The sequence below is a fragment of the Lagenorhynchus albirostris genome, chromosome 21, assembly GCF_949774975.1.
Source record: "Lagenorhynchus albirostris chromosome 21, mLagAlb1.1, whole genome shotgun sequence".
Lineage (NCBI taxonomy): Eukaryota > Metazoa > Chordata > Mammalia > Artiodactyla > Delphinidae > Lagenorhynchus > Lagenorhynchus albirostris.
In genome coordinates, this window is record NC_083115.1 from 28,505,075 (window position 1) to 28,522,365 (window position 17,291).

At 40.3% G+C, this 17,291-nt stretch overlaps 2 protein-coding genes across 4 annotated transcripts in view; one reads left to right on the forward strand and one right to left on the reverse strand.

The window, feature by feature from the left end:
* MCPH1 (microcephalin 1) overlaps positions 1-17,291 on the forward strand; it is a 226,189-nt gene that overhangs the window by 85,827 nt on the left and 123,071 nt on the right. The window contains exons 12-13 of the mRNA XM_060136231.1: positions 4,875-5,123; positions 13,481-13,558. The gene's annotated coding sequence lies outside the window, so the exon portion shown is untranslated. The remainder of the gene's footprint in view (positions 1-4,874; positions 5,124-13,480; positions 13,559-17,291) is intronic.
* ANGPT2 (angiopoietin 2) overlaps positions 13,250-17,291 on the reverse strand; it is a 56,298-nt gene continuing 52,256 nt past the window's right edge. For 2 of the 3 annotated variants that reach the window (XM_060136232.1, XM_060136233.1), the window contains exon 9: positions 13,250-16,644. In XM_060136232.1, coding sequence (XP_059992215.1) covers positions 16,484-16,644 — 161 coding nt within the window. In that variant the 3' untranslated portion in view covers positions 13,250-16,483. The remainder of the gene's footprint in view (positions 16,645-17,291) is intronic. The other variant, XM_060136234.1, reaches the window with a different exon arrangement.

Consider the following 17,291-nt stretch of genomic DNA (forward strand, 5'->3'; position numbering starts at 1 on the left):
TCAGAAGGCATCGTCTTGAAACTATTTTCTCTCTTTTTTTTTTTTAAACCTTAAGTTGGCATATTAACTTTGAATAATTTTGAGACAGAATGTACTTTATACACCACACTTGTCACCAGGGTTTGTGAGCTGTTTTCTTAAGTTCTCCAGCAAACATTTATTGGCTGCAACCACATGCGGGGCGTTGATGACATAAGATCTCCAGCCTGGGCCTTTGAATCTTCATTGCCTTAATTCAAGTTATTTTCACTCTCCCGCAGATTATACCTCGATGAAGTACGTATACTTTAAAAAACGTTTTCACATCCACTGTCTCCAGGACCCTGTGAGATAGTAAACATTGTTCTGTTTAGTGGTGGAGACACTGGGAAGAATAGCTCACCTGACTTGGATGTGAATCTTTGAAACAGGCTTGATAAAGGCATTACCCTAGGCACTAGCTATAACAGTCATCTCAAAGTGCACCTCATTTAAAATGTTTCATTATTAAAATGACGGATTCTGTTTGTGGACAGACACAGAGCCTGCCGTCCTCTGCTCCTTTCACTTGCAGTGGTTCCTGGAAGGTGCCCAAGACCCTTCTCTGTGCACCCTGGGGCCACAGGAAGTAGTGGATCTGTAGGAATCCTGCACCTGCTCTGCCATCCCGTCATCCCAGCCAGACCTGGGGTACTCTTTCCACCCGGGAGGTGCTGTGCTTTCCCAGCTCCATAGGCTCAGAACTGAGGACAGATAGGAAAAAGTGATTTGCCTAGAAAGTCCGGGGCTTGCGTGTTGCCCTTCTTGAGAACACTTGGAAAGTTGTGTGGACAGGACTGTGTCACCTTGGAGTGACCCGTGCTGGAGTTTAAGGGGTGAAAGTCATCTTTGGGGGGAGGAGGCTGTGAAGTCCTGGAACGCAGCCATTGACTGTGTTATGAGTGAAGTTCCACCATCATTTTGGAATTCGTAGCTTCACATCGATAATTGGTTCTTCCGCTGTACGAAGGTGCTGGATAGGTCCCACAGCTGAGGCTGCAGGAGACAAAGCCCTGGGCGCTTAGTTAGGACGCAGAGGACAGGCCTTTGGCTTCATAGGTCATGGCCAGGAGCTTGGGAAGCCACCGGGGTATTTTAACAAGAGGACGGCGGGCTTTTCTGTCTCTGGCTTCGTGTAAAGAATGGATTGCAGGGAGGCAAGAGCACAGGGACCTGAAGCAGGCAGTTCATGATCGTCCAGGTGAGAAAGCACGATGGCCGTGACCGGGATCAGTTTGGTGCACTTTCTAGGAAGATCTGACAGGGTTGGACAACATAGGTGTGTGGAAATAGAGAAGTCAGGGTGCCTCCTGCCTAAATATTTTACTTAAGCAGCTGTAAGTGATTGAGAATTCTGTAGGGTAGGCAGTGGTACCAGTTACTGAGATGGGGAATACTGGGGAAGAAAAATGTTTGCAGGGCTTGGGGTACGATAAAAAAATTCTGAGTTATACGTATTAGGTTTGCGATTTCTATTAAACAACCACATAGAGATATCACATCAAAATGTATAAAATATAAATACCAAATTATATTTTCTGTAATTCAGTATTTATTTGTTTGTTTAGTCAGGGCAAAGGTTAGGGCTGTAAATATCCAGTTGGGAACCATTAGCACATAGGTGGTATTTAAGCTGCGGCACCTGCGGAGTGAGGAGGGCAGTGAGCTTAGGACTGGGCCCTGGGCGGTGCCAGCCGCTGGGGAGAAGGAAGAAGAGCCAGGAAGTGAAACCAAGAAGGATCAGGTGGTGGCAGAAGGGGACCACCAGGAGGACTGATTCTCAGCAAAACAGGAACCGTCTCAGGAAGCAGAGTGCGTTCAGCGGTGCTGAATTCCACTGAAAGGCGAAGAGGGTAAGGACAGAGAAAGACCATTAGGTTTGACCAGATGGATGTGGTCAGAGACCTTAGAAGCATCAGGCTTAATGATAAGGAGGGTTGAAGAGTTAATAGTGAGAAAAGAAGTGGGAACAGTGAGTGTAGAACTGTCTCTGCACCTCCTGGCGTCTGGACGGGGCAGCATGAGATGTGACTCAAGCCTCGTAGCATGGCACATTGAAAGACAGCTTTCCTGGGGCCTGACAATTTGGTTTTGTTATGATGAATTGGAATTGGTCTGGTGAAGCACCTGAATCTATTGGCTTTAGCAGGGGAAAAAAAATACTAGATTAAGGTTGTGTATGTTAAAGCAGAAGTTTCCGTATTTGGCAAACAGTGTAAATGCACGAGGCTACACATGAGAAAACCCAGTGATTCCCTTCGTGCGGGGCTTGTTGCTGCCCATCCTTTTCAAAATACGGCCTTCAGGGGTCTCACTGTTTCTGGTTTGTTTTGTTTAACAAGGGGCAGCTAAGTAGAAATGCCAGTTCTTAACTTTTCTTAACTTCAAATTATCTCTTCCTCGCTTTACGCTTGAGAATTCTAGGACCTCAACTTAGTCCATGTGGAATTGAATTGCAAATTCAAAGTTCATTTTTAGAAAAAAACTTCAGTTATACCTAAAGGTACATATTTATTATTTAACATTTGCAACTTTGTGTTGGATTCCTAAACTTTCACCTGTGTTTCTGGCATCCCAGTGAAGCAGTGCTCTCCTTAAACAGCAGCACAGAGTATCTTACCTTCAGGTTCTCATCAGAAAATGCAACCATGATTGCATTCTCTGGAACTTTTCGAAAATTAGGTTCAGCTCTCCATCATTGAGATTATCTGTCGGTGACCTTGGGGACATTGTTAACTGTGCATTCTTTTAGGTTTCTAAGCTCTATTCCTGAGTTACAATAGATTGCCACAGAACATCATACTTGAGCTCTGTTCATCCCTGCAACAAGTACCCTCTGTGAATTGGGCTTTAGTGGGAATATTAGGTTTTTGAAGAGAGAGGATGCAAGAAATACTGGATTTTAAAAAACTATTGTATGTTTTTCAAAACTGTAATTGACAACATTTTGCTACCTGATACTTTTTTTTTTTTTTTTTTTTTTTGCTGTACGCGGGCCCCCCACCGCCGTGGCCTCTCCCGTCGCGGAGCACAGGCTTCGGACTCGCAGGCCCAGCCGCTCCGCGGCATGTGGGATCCTCCTGGACCGGGGCACAAACCTGTGTCCCCTGCATCGGCAGGCGGACCCCCAACCACTGCGCCACCAGGGAAGCCCCTACCTGATACTTTTTATGTATGATCCACACAATGTGTTTCTCCTAAAATTCATTGCCCTGGAAGGTTCTCTACAGAAAACCTTTTAGGCTCTTTTTTTTTTAACTGGAGAATAAGAAATACGTAACTGAAAGTGATTTTGTTAGGCTTCCCTGGTGGCGCAGTGGTTAAGAATCCGCCTGCGAATGCAGGGGACACGGGTTCGAGCCCTGGTCCGGGAAGATCCCACATGCTGTGGAGCAACTAAGCCCGTGAGCCACAACTACTGAGCCTGGGCTCTAGAGTCCGTGAGCCACAACTGCTGAGCCCGTGAGCCACAACTACTGAAGCCTGCACGCCTAGAGCCCGTGCTCCGCAACAAGAGAAGCCACCATGATGAGAAGCCCGCGCACCTCAACGAAGAGTAGCCCCTGCTCACCACAACTGGAGAAAGCCCGTGTACAGCAACGAACACCCAGTGCAGCCAAAAAAATAAATAAATAAAATAAAGTTATTTTTTAAAAAAAGTGATTTTGTCAACTGAAATAGCAGCTTGCCTTAGATGCCTGATAGATCTACTTCTTAGTTCTTTTAAATTGGTCCTTGATCTTTTGCAAGAACAAATATCCTGTGCTTGAATAATAAAGTTCTGCATAACCTAATAATTTATCAAACACTGGTGGTTCTCAGGGAGTTCACAGACTTGAGACATCAGCCTTGACACATAAATGCAGTTGTGTGATCTCTGGTCGTGGGCTCTCGTGACGCTGGGGCAGAATGAAGTGCTTCCGTCCTTCACGTGGTCCATCCTGCCTTCCTTGCAGGCTGCCTACTATGTGCCATATCGCACACCATTGGAGAGGGTCCTTCAGTGAATAGAGAAGCACATCTCCACTGAACTTTGTTTCCTATAACTCTTTTATATTTTGGTTTTGTTGGATGACAGCAAAACAAGAAAGACCAGTATACAAGCATTAATATTATGCACAGGACTTTTTTCCTTTTAGGCATTTCTAATATTTGTGGATGCCTATCGAAGTAGAACACTTATTTCAACTGTTAAACTGTGGACAGTATTTTTTGGTAGTAAAACTCACGTAGAACAAAAAACAAACCCCAAAAACAAAACAAAAAGAAAACCTTGCGTAGAGACAGCCATACCCTCCTTAGCACAAGGGACGAGGGTGAAACAGAGACGGTTTGAAACATTAAAGCAGCCCCTTTTTAGCAGACACTGGTTATTTATTTAGTGATTAGAAGCTCTTTGAGGGCAGAGGCTGTGCCTGTCTTTACTTATGTGGCCCAGGACTCAGGATGGGACGTGGAACATAGTTGAATCAATGTGTGAGTAGATGACTAAACATAGTGTTATTTCTTTTAAAAATCTTGGAATTTATTCTTGCCTCTGATGAGCTAAAAATGTCATTTAAAAATACTATACATCATTATAAATTACAGAAGTGTCCATGTAGTTCATGTGTTTCTCATTAAAATTCATGAAGATAAGATGACCTGATGCTCATTTAAGAAAAAAATCTTTATAACTCAAATTCACATAAAGAACAAACAACAGAGATTGCTGTTAGTAGCCATAATATTTGGTTTATTGTCAGGGATGGTCATAATAATTTCTACTTTGTTTTCACAGCGAAGTGATGTTTCTGCTATTTATTTTAGTTACATTGGAATGTGTTATATTTATTTCTCTGTTTTCATTTTGATAGGAAAAGTGGAGCTCGTGTTATTTATGAAGATGTTTGGACTTCACATTTAGCTACACTGGTGGAATGCTGGGTCACCCTGCTCTCTACTTAGCAGGATGTAAAAAGTAGCTAACCATGAGCAGTGAAGCTCTGAAATCCAAGAATCATCCGTTTTCATTTCTGCAGCCTGAAAAGATGGAGTAAAGCATAAGCGGAACAAGTCTAACTTGAATGCCTGCGTGTGATATAGCCAGACTTGTTTGTAAGAAGGTACATATCAACATGTAGTTTCTTTTTCCTCTTACCATCTGGTGTTTTGTCTCTGTAAGTTAATATCTCTTAAAAAGAGAGAAGAATTCGTAACTACTTATTTTTAGTACTTTATTGCTTATTTTGTCCGTCTTGGTTAAATACACTGTGTTAAGTTCTGGGTTTCCTTCTGTGTCCCCCTCACCCCCTTTTCGGAGACAGCTGGAGCAGTGCTTTTTAAACCTTAATAACACGTGAATCACTTGGGGTTCTTACTGAAACGCAGATTCTGATTCAGTGGGTCTGGGTCTTGGGTTCTTCATCTGCTCCCAGCTCCCAGGTGCTGCTGGTCCCAGGACCCCGTAGGGAGGGGCTGGCGCCCAGTGAGCATGTCTGAGGGTGGAGATGGTGCTGCTTCCAGAAGATGCTAGTCACGTAGTAAAGTTAAAGAGGTGGGGCCGTCTTGTCAGGAGACTTACCTACGCTCAGCTTGTCAGTATAACAGTCCTTTGTGGAAACCGAGACTTGAACGGTTCTGATAAATTGCTCACGATCACAGCGCTTGAACATGGTGGATTTGGGGTTTGAATTCAGCTTTCCTCCATTCGTAGCCCACAGCCTTTCTGGCATCTACTTCCAGAGATAGCCTAGGGGATATTTTGATTTTTGCTGCCTTAAACTTCGATATACTCATTCTGTGACTGCACACCACCTTGTGTGTATTTTTGTTTTGTTTTGTTTTGTTTGCGGTACACGGGCCTCTCACTGTTGTGGCCTCTCCCGTTGCGGAGCACAGGCTCCAGACGCGCAGGCTCAGCGGCCATGGCTCACGGGCCCAGCCGCTCCGCGGCCTGTGGGATCCTCCCGGACCGGGGCACGAACCCGCGTCCCCTGCATCGGCAGGCGGACTCCCAACCACTGCGCCACCAGGGAAGCCCACCTTGTGTGTTTTTAAAAGATTAATGGCTAAGAGAGTGAATTTTGGTGCCAGCCTTGCCACTCCCCAGCTGTGTGACGAGGAAGGCAGTGAGTGTCCAGTGAGCACTAAGTTGATATTGATTTACTAATATTAGTAGGCAAGACTTTTTGACACCCGTCACTAGTCTTCATTCAAATCATAATGCATGTGAACCTTGAAAGCACGATGCCAAGTGAAAGAAGCCAAAAGATCACATACTGTGGGGTCTCTTTCCTATGATGGATCTGGAAGAGGAAGATCCTTGGACAGAGGCCGATAGTAGTTACCGGGGTGGACCGGAGAGCAGGTTGAGGAGTAATCACTTAATGGGTACGGGGTGTATTCCTGGGCTGACGCAATAGTTTCAAAACTAGAAGGAGGTAGTGGTTGCACAACATGGTGAATAAACTAAATGCCACTGAGCCATACACTTTAAAAGGGTTACTTGTGTACTATGTGAATTTCTCCTGAATTTTAAAAATCACGTGGAAAATTGCCTCACTGAGGGAGACTACTGACTTTGTATTTTTAAAATGACTTGATGGCATTATAGAACGCATTTCTTGGTGTTCTGAGAAGTGTTGGAAATACTTATTTTGGAACAAACATCATTACCTTGAAACTTTGCCAGTTCACGTTGGTCCTTCTGGGAGACTAGACCTCCTCTGCTTTCTGGCTCCACAGTGTTCAGGACTTAAGCACCCTATTATATGCTTATTAAAAGTTATACTTTTGATAGCCCCAATTTTTTCTCCTGAAGCTTAACCTAGAATCAACTTTATTGCCACAGCAATTTCATTAACTACACAGATATTTTTGTAATCTGTGATGATGTATAATGTTTTCATGTGACAAAAAGGTTAACTGACTTCTTGTCACAAAACTGTGAAGAGATGGACATTGCTTTAACCCAGTGGCCTGAGTTCTGTGTTCTTAACCAGTACATTATACTGTCTGTTTGTGGAAGAAACACAAAGATTGCTATTCTCCCTCTAGAAAAAGTCGAAACAATGGACCTATTAGCAAATTCTCTTAAAGTTTTGTTGTTTGAGAGAATCAATTACTCTCATAACTGAGGCAAAGAGTCTATGAGGTCTGACAGGAAAAATATAATTTAATTTTTATAATTCTGTTGTTAGCTAAAAATAGCAAAAAAATTAGTGAGGACCATTTTTGCTACTCTTGGATAGGAAAGAAGGAATTTGCAAATGCTGAATATATGTTTCTATACCTCCACAGACTCTCACAACCACGTTTTTTACCCCAGTTGGTGTGGGGAAGGGTGGAAGGGCAGAGGGTGATGAAGACAAGCCCAATCTCTTTTCAATGAGTAAAGGAGAAGATAATGTGTACTTTCAATCTGTTTGAAATTAACAGGATTCCCATTGGTTAAATCTGTGTCACAAGTTTCTAACCATCAGATTTGAATTTTAATCGCTCAGTTGGCATTTTATACAATATGAAGTCTTCTGTATGCAAAGAATATTGTTGACTTTTCCCACAAAGGAGCCCCCCACCATTGTTTTCTTTAGCTGCTATGTTCTCACTAGTATTCTTAGTACCAAAACTGCAGTTGAATTTAACAATTATATATGGTAGGTGGTATGGTCTGGAGACAAGTCCAAAAATAATGGTTGGTTAGCCTGGCTATTTAGAAACTTGGAATAAACAATATTACAATTACAGTAAGACATTGTGAATATTAATAAATGGTTTCAACACGATTAGTAATACTCTCAAGTAAGTTAAATCAGCTTCCTATTGAATTTGTAATTATCAACACCGGCAGTGAATCATCATCATTCAGTTTTTTAAGTGCAACCTAAAATCCCTCTTACAGGTTGCTTTCTGCTTATCCTGATCTTCTCATATCTCTTGTACATGGAAATAACTGTTGTTTTCCCTCTCTTTAATTTTTTTTTTGAGAAACCAAAAAATTAAGGGTACCTTGTTTAGTGTTTTTGCTTATTAAATGCTCTGTGAATAAATTAATTTTTAAGACAGCTGAAGAACATTTCTTTGGAAATTTTCTCAAAATATTAAGAAGTGAAAGTGAATGTTAAAGAAAAAAATTAATTTGATTGGTTCTGATCCAGAAAGTGGCATTTAGTTCTTTTGATCCTTCAGAATGTTCTAATTATTCTATAGAGAGTTGAAGAACCTAATAAAAGCTTGTGACAGTTAGCCAGCACCAGTACTAAATAACAATAGACCATTTTTTACTTAAACAAACAAAAAAAAGCCCCTTGTGCTTTACATAGACACATTAATTTATAAACAAGAGCAATTTGGGTTTATGCTATTATAATAAACCAAATTAATCTGCCTCACAAAGTTGTCCAAGCAACTTTAATGCTCTCACTGCTCCTCTTCTGTGTTGTATTGGAAGTTCTAGCCAGTGCAATAAGGTAAGAAAAAAATATACACACAGATTGGGAAGGGAAGAAATAAAACTGTCTATTTACATAAGACATGATTGTCTACCTAGAAAATATCAACAAGTCTACAGAAAGGCTACTACAGCTAGTAAGTTGTTAAGCAAGGTTACAGGATACAAGGTAAATATACAAAGTTTGGTTGTATTTCTGTGTACTAGCAATGAACATGTGGAATTCTAATTTTTTTAAATGCCATTTATATTAGCAGCTCCAGAAGCTGAAATATTTAACTTTAGGTCGGACAGAATATTTGCAGGATTTGTATGCTGAAAACTCCAAAATTCTTGACAAAGAAATTTTAAAAGACCTAAATAAAAGGAGAGAGATAGTATGTTCATGAATTGGGAAACTCGGTATTTTTTAAAGCTGTCAGTTCTCCCCATTTTGAACTCTAGAATTGACTCAGTTCCAGTTACAAGCCCAGCAAGATGTTTTTGTAGATATCGACAACTGGTTCTAGGTGCAAAGCACTTTTGAAATAGAAGGTTGGAGACTCACACGATAGAGGAATCTAGGTGACCAGTAAATGAGAACTCTTCTGTACTGTTGTGGCAATTCTTTCGTAAGGGCACAATTACCCAAAACAAAATGTTTTCAGAATCAAGTGTAATTTATGAGGCCTCTAATAGAAATGGCACTCCCTGCCCTGCTGTTTCCCAGCCCAGATTCTCACTCCTACAATATCCTTCTGCTATTTTATTTTCATATTTCTAAATAAAATGCTTTTTCTGCTTTTTTTTTTAATCACTTTTAGACGTTATCTATAGGCTTCCTTCTATGGAAGATTAAAATATGACTGTATAGCTTTCACTGTGACATACATGTCCCCTCCCCATCTACCCAGTATGGTTTTGCGTTTTGTTTAACATGTTATATATGCATATAAAGACATACTTGTTCACATTTACATGCACACATGGATGACTATGTGAATGCTGTTTGAGCTGAGCCATATAGTGTACTATGATTCTATTCCATTTCTGGTCATTTTTGTTTGTTTTTCTTGAGCTTATCATTGACAGTCATTTTCATTGCTTAGTTTTCTATATACTTATCACTAACTCACCACAAGAATTTCTAAAAAGCATTGTAGTTTTTCTCCAAAACTGTCTACACATTAGATAATCTTCCAATCCCGTTTATTTCTCTTGGAGACACCACCCATGAACCCCTTTGTTGCTCTGCTCCCTGTGAGACTGGTTCTCCCTAGGTCTACGGAGCCGCTGTTATCCTGGGACTTCCCATCACTGTGATCCCAGTAATCCCCTTTTTGTTTGGTCTGGTCTCTGTTTGCATGCTAGAGGCTTTTATCAAATGGGTAGAAAGTCATGTTTAATATTGAGGACTGAAAAGCTGATGGAAATTCTGTTTATCTGAGTGTATAGATCTTCTGATGTGATGGAGGTATTTGATAGAGGGAGGTCCACGTGTCAGTATCTGTAGGTCTTTTTTCCCTGGGGTGATTTGTTTCTCCACAAAAGAAAGGCCCTTGTCCTGCCATGGAGTTCTGCTCATGTCTCGGGGTGAGGGCTGTGCTGGAGAAGTTTTCCCTGCTACTTCTTACCACTGCTCACAGAAAAGCCCGTCTGACTTTACTTTTGTCTTATTCCAGAGGAGGGTGGGCAGGAGGGTGGAGGTAGGAGATTTCTCCATTTCACCCTGTTCTACACCGCATTTTCAGAGCTTTCTAGTACCCCCAATTTCCCAGCCTTTCTGGGAATCTGTGGAGGGAATTGGATGCTTCCTACTGACTCCCTCTCTAGACGTTTAAGCTCGAGGTTTCTGTGCTCTTCTAAGTCAGTTACCATTTATCCATTTGCTTTGCACCTTTCAGAACATCATCAGCTTTTATCTGCAGTGGGCTCTTTTTCCATTCCTCTTAGCTCCATCATTTTAGTTGAGTCTTGTGAGATGGTGAAAATAAGTTATGCTCACTTTGCTATGTTTACATAGTTGGCTTCATTTTCTCCTTTGTGTTTGATGTTATTCTTGACTTGCATTTAATCTCAGAGCCCTTGTCTGGCTTGGGTTCACTGTAGTTACACTCCTCACTCTGTTCAAGGAGAATGATTAGGTGGATATAAAATGAGAGAAAACCATTTGCATTTTGCCTGGTATGAAAGTAGTTGCAAAGTCAGTCTTACATTATGGAAAGCTGTCTCATCATTAACTATTAATCTAATAATAAGGCGAGAAAATGGGTCCTATTTAAATTCATCAACAAGGTCCAAGTTTTATGAGTGATAATTTTACAATGCCAAAAATATCATATTCATTTGCAGTGGATGCTGAAATAACTCAGCCCTCATTTTAAGGGCTATCCACATGGGATTTGATCCTCTGTATTCATGCAACCCCATTCCTTGCTTTATATAGCTTCTCAGTTATTTTCATTCTATCACGTATATTATGATAAATATCTCAGGTTAACCTTTTATTTTTAACTACACTTGCAGCCTTAACTGCCATCTTGCAGAGTAGATTTTCCCTATTTTGAACACTCTAGTAAGGTAAAGGTAAGTCTAGCTAAATGAAAAAACTAAAGCAAAAAAATTTACACTCTATTTCTGATTTGATGATTTCATTACAATCAAATTAGTGTTTTTTGCTATCTCTGTACAATACTCATTCCTGGGATGCCTACATAAATTAAATTTATTAATTTACTTTCCAAAATGCTACTGTAGATGCCTTACGGTTTTCTTTTTATAACATTTAGAAGTGGACAAATTCAGAGAACATACATTTTCTCCAAGAGATTGTTTAAATTCAGTTGACATTTTAATGTGGCTTACATTTGAACTCAAATGCCACAGCCATTTTTAAGACTGGTTCCCTGGATTCTCTCACTACTACGTTGTGTTTCTCACTATACTAGTCTTCCACATGCCTCATGTCTTGAAGTGAACCTGATTTTGAAACTTTCCACAATTTACTTCCTGGGCTAATCACATGAGTTTGTAGGGAACTAGTGTGTCTTCTGTAAATGATAACATACATCGACTGATAAGAGTAAGGTAAACACTGTTACTTCAATGGGTTATTTTAACCACCCATCAACCATGTTTGCTGTGTGTACAAACATGATTTCAGTGTAGAGTTAGCAATTTTCTAATACCTTCTTTCATTGGACTTATTAAGGTAAGGTTTTTTTGTTTTGTTTTGTTTTTTTGTAATGTTTGTTAGGCAGTAAAAATCGGGGAAACAAAAAGGGACTTCAATGACAAAATGCTTGTCTACACACAAATCTATTGAAGATTGAACAGGGTCCCTGAGAACCCAACTCATTGCTTTCCGTCTCTCTATATCATCTTGGGCCCAGTGCCCATGGAGCTGTTTGTCCTGTCTTTTCTGGCTTGTCTTCGGATTCTCCTGCCCAACAGTTGTGCTTGCACTGATGTCCGCAGCACACAGGGGTAGGACAGGGTATATTATCATACCTTCCCTACCATATGCAGCCAGCCAACCCTATTTCCTTACCACTTCTTCCAAAGCTCCCTCTACTGCAGCCAAAAAAAAAGAAGCTACTTTAATCCTGGCTTGGCCCGTGGTATTCTCCCTCTGCCGGAATACCCTCTCCCCTTCCCACTGTCTCTCTCTTTGCCTGATGGACTTTTACTCAGTTTAAATGTCGGCCCCTCTGTGGACCCTTTCTTGGTTTTCCTAGCCCGAGTTAGTTTGCTTCCTACCACAGGTTTGCACAGCCCTGCTTTGGAGGAACCAGCATTTGGTTGCTGCCATGCCTCCTGCAAGAGGGTAAACCCTTCTAGGTTTGGGTTTGGGTTTCCAGGACCCAGTTTGGACTCTTATTCATGGTAGGCTCTCAATAAGTTGTTCACAGATGAATGGATAGTGAGCAGAAAGAAATAGTTGTTGAATAAGTAAATGCATCTATTGAAAGTAAGATCTGGGCCAGTGCTGAGAATGATCATTCAGATTCTGTATTCCGTTCTTGTCTTTATTCCATTGTCATGCTCACTTTTTCTTAGAAACAAAACATTGCTGTCTCATTTTGGGTAAGTATTAGATTTAATTTATAAAAAAGGAAATATTTCAGACTGATAGCCCATAGATGGTTCTGAACTTTAGGAACTACCAAAAAGGAAGACTTAGACCTCATTCCTGCTAATTCAGCAAAAAAAACCCTTGAGTTTTACGTAGCAACTCTAGGGGCAAAAAAAAAAAATGGATTTACTGAATGTAGGAAAGAAGGAAATTGCAGATAAAAAGATCAGTGTGAGTTATGTAATTCAGCTTGATTATTTTAGTTGTACAATTCTCCTGGTACATAGAGACATACAGCTTTTCAAGGAGTTTGGTCATAGAGTAGAGATGCGTGCAGAATCTCAAATGTTGAATTAAAAATGAAAACACTGTTTTGATTACTTAAAAATGTGTGCGTTCTAACGATGATGATGACAGCTTGTTTATGAGACATTTTACTCTTCCAAAGTGTGAGAAGGATTTCCAAACATGGATGTGGAGAACTTCTCCTAAAAACATTAGCTAATGATAGAAATAAAGTTACACACCAAAAGGTTTGCTTTTTGAATTTAGGCTTATGATCTATCTTCTCCTAATACATGGGTTTTTTTAAATTAATAAAATTCTGTGTTATTTACTAAGGATTGTCTATAATGACTCCTTAAATTGGAAACTGGAATTTAGGAAGACGTAATATTTCATATGTTTAGAAACGGGATGGTTATCCTCACTAGGATAATAACCCAGACTTCTAGCCATCAGGAGACTTTTTTCTTAAACAAGCGTTTATTAATATTTGTAACATTTTTGTAACCTGAAGATTCTGATGGCACTTTGGTATTCAAGATACATGTGCTTCGGATCAATGTAGTATGTAGTTACTGCTAGGGTTTTTTTGTTTGTTTATTTTGGTTTTGCTGTATCTTCAAACTGGTTTATTGTCCACTAAAAGCCTAATAAGTCTATAAAAAATGTTCTGCTTCTTCTCTCACTTATAGGTACTGTGGTCTTTGGAAATGGGTCATTGGATTTCCGAGGAACCGTTTGAAGAGTCAGACTACTTCCCTGCAGCTCCTGTAAGTCACGTATTATTTTATGGTGGTAAATACAATTTGGTATTTTCAGGAAGTCATTATTAGCATAGATATACACTCAAGTTTTTTTTTATTAAATCAAGAGCAATTATGCCTATAACTAAAAAGACATATTTGCGGAACTTAACACATTTTGTCTATTTGTGAGAATAAATGTGAGAATGTGAGAACATTCCTCCAAAAGTTGTGAGAAATGTAATCTCAAAAAATTTAATTATACAAGTCCTCAGGATTGAGAAAAACAAAAATGAAAAAAGACTAGATTCTTGAGAAGATACTATTATATATTGCTTACTGCCTTAAAAAATAATGCTGTTACTGTTAAAAGAGATAGAAGTGATAGGTATAAAAATTGTGGCCTGCTAGCATTGTGATGTGGTCTTTCTGTTTTGATGTTTTTCCTGAAACTCAGCTTCAGCTTTACTGATTTTCAGGTATTTCAGATGCTTAATGGGAAAGTTCCAGGTTCTAATTTTTTTAAAGATTAATAAGTAGGTAATTTCAGATTTAGTTGGAAGCAGGATTGTGCAGAAGTTGGCTTTTGTTTTCAAATGTTAACTGGTTTGTCACGTTTTATCCTTTCAAAAGATTAATACCTGAAAGGTAAGTGATGATGTGTAATCTGTGAGTGATCTCCATGTTTTTTAATCGTTTGAGTATGCCATATGGCTATCACATAGTGAGAAGTTGAACTCTGTCCTCCAGTCGCTGTGGTTATCTAGTTGTTGGGTTGTTTTTGTTTTCATTTTTGAGATTGCTGTTTTGATTTGCTCTGGACTTTATAAATGTTTTCTTAAGGAGAGAAAAAATTCCTCTCAGCAAGACTCTTTGTTTGAAATACCGGGTAAGGAGTTGAAGTGTAAAGTAAAAACTCAAATTCTCCCCCACTCGCTGTCACGAGAGAGTATACGTAACTCTGAATAACATAGTGAGGGTTTGTCTTTGAAACTCACCTTATCTGCCTACATGGGCAAGTGAATATAAATTGTGTTGTTGCCAATTTTTCCCGTATTATCATTTTCCCACCTCGGTGTCTGTCATGTGGTCATTGAGATGTCATGGAAATTTATTGTTTCTTTTGAGGCGGTGATATTTTCTTATTATCAGATGTTTTTTAGCTTGATACAAAGCTGTGTATAAATTCAACCTCTGCTAACCTTATGACGCCTTCTTACATGTAATAAGAGGAGCTGTTCTGGGATGGGAGGTTATGTTCTCATTAATATATTTGTTGGGAAAGTGCAGCATGGTGGAAAAGCAGAGGGCCTGACTTGTCCAGAGTCCGAAAGTTGCTCAGCAACACCTGAGCGTCATAAAACTAAGCTGGGAAGAGGAGGGGGGTGTGGGGATAAAATAAATTAGATAAGAAAAATGGAATAAAGAAAAAAAATAGTGGTAGAACAGTATAAGGTGAAGACAGACACAGGTAAATGCTGGCTGCAAATTTGGCTCTAAGCTTCCTAGTAGCTGACTCAAAAGCGAATATATGAGAAATTGCTTCTAAATTATGAAGCATTACTCAAATGTTCATTAGTATTAATTGTACAATGAAAACTTCAAACGGAGTTAAAACTCTAGGAGTTTAAGGTTTTGCAGTCCTGAGCTTAAATCTGTGCTCTCAAAATTTTCTGTAAACATTTGAATATGCTATAAATATCAGATTTTGGTTTTGCGCCCCAGAACACCTTTTTTTTTTTTTTTAATTTGCTGGTGGTTTAATTCTAGTAAGATTTAAGTTAATGTTACTAACGCAAATTATTTTTTCCTGTAAATAACTTCCAGGGTGAATCCAGCTTGAGAAGTATAGCTTTGTAAGTGTTTTAAATGGAAGGGTTTTCTCAACCACAAACTACATTGTAGCCTACTTCCCTAAAACACGTCTTAGTAGAAGAGAAAAAAGACTTTTGTATTAGAATAGTGAGTAAAAGATAGGAAAGCCTCTTTGTCATGAAATTAAATGTATAATTTTCTTCATCATTAAAAATCAAGATTTTCCTTGTCACAAGGCACAATCATTTGTTTCAGAATCATATTACAATGTTGTAAATATCATAAAAGTTAAATGCGGTCATCTCACCTAATAAGTTATATTTAATTACTAAAAATCCCTTCATATTTAACAGCGAGGCTGAAAAAAAATAGTACAATCTTCATATATACTAAAAGAACACGTTTCTATTAATAATTTCAGAGATCCTGAAAGTTTTCACCACAGAAACTTGAAATATATATATTTGAGCATTAACTTAAAACTAACCTATCAATGCCTATGCAGATATGCTGTTCTCAAAATGAAAATTTAAAGCCCCTAAGAGGAGGAGTCAAAATGCGTTAACTATGTTTTTCCTTCTCCAAATATTAAACCGCTAATAACCACTTCTCATAAAAATCCCTGAATATATAGTATATTTTTATGGCTTCGAGAATTGTTCCTTCCTTTTAATTATGATAGTGGTGCTGAATTCAGGACATATGGATATTTACACAGTCTATAAACAGTGCTCAGAAGAATGCAGTTCCAAGGTTATCTCTACTATATGGCATAAGTGTTCTGTTTTCCAGTTATTTACTGATCGACTCGCACATAACATTCTTGGTTGTGACAACAGAGCCTGTAAATTGTCAGTCTCATTCGCAGGCTTAAATTTATCTTCCCGTAGGCGTTCTACCAGGTCACCATGCCAGGCTGTGGCTCGTTGGGGGTTGTGCTTCGGTTCGTTGAGTGATGCGGGTTTAAGGGGTGACGTTGATGGGGCTCTAGCTGGGAGCTCGCGGGTCCCCTCAGTCTGGAGCGTGGGCAGTCTGTCCGAGCTGGATAGGGAGGCAGCATGCAGCTGTGTCTTTCAGAGCTTTGGGATTAAGTCTTTGGAAACTGGAAGACACTATTCCTCAGGTGTGCGCAGGCATTTAGAAATCTGCTGGGCGGATCATCATGGTCGTGGCCTTGAGCGAGTAGCCGGACCCTTTCCAGTAGTACCACTTAATACCATTGAACTTATTTGTGTTCTGCCTCTGTGGGTAGTACATTCCGTTCAGGTTGGAAGGACCACAGGCATCAAACCACCAGCCTGTGAAAGTGAAACACAGAAGGAATTAGGAGCCAGGTGGCCCTATCTCACCGCGGAGTTACAAATACTGGCTAATCCGAGAGTCACATTCTGCTCATTTTAAGCAGGTGTGTGCGGGCCTTCTTGAGAGTGGAGGGTGCCACCCTGGCAGGTGGCAGTGTGGTTTTCCACCTCTACACTGGTGGAACCGTAGCCCCTGGGGCACATGTTTTTACGTGCTTTCTTACTTCTCTTCCCCTGTGCTGTGGGGAAGGGCCAGTCACCCACAGACGTGACTAGGAGACCCACAGGACAGTGGAAAGTGTGGAAAAGTCAGAGCCCTAGGAATCGATGGGTGGCTCTCATCGGCCCAGGGTCACCTTCCATCCGGTGCCAGCAACACGGCGGACCAGGCTGCTTCAGGCTCCCCTCCGCCTAACAAAGAATATCTTTTTGGGACTTCCCTGGTGGAGCAGTGGTTAAGAACCCCCCCTGCCAATGCAGGGGACACGGGTTCGGGCCCTGGTCCAGGAAGATCCCAGATGCCGCAGAGCAGCTAAGCCCGTGTGCCACAAATACTGAGCCTGCTCTCTAGGGCCCACGAGCCACAACTACTGAGCCCATGCGCCACAACTACTGAACCTGTGCGCTAGAGCCCACGAGCCATA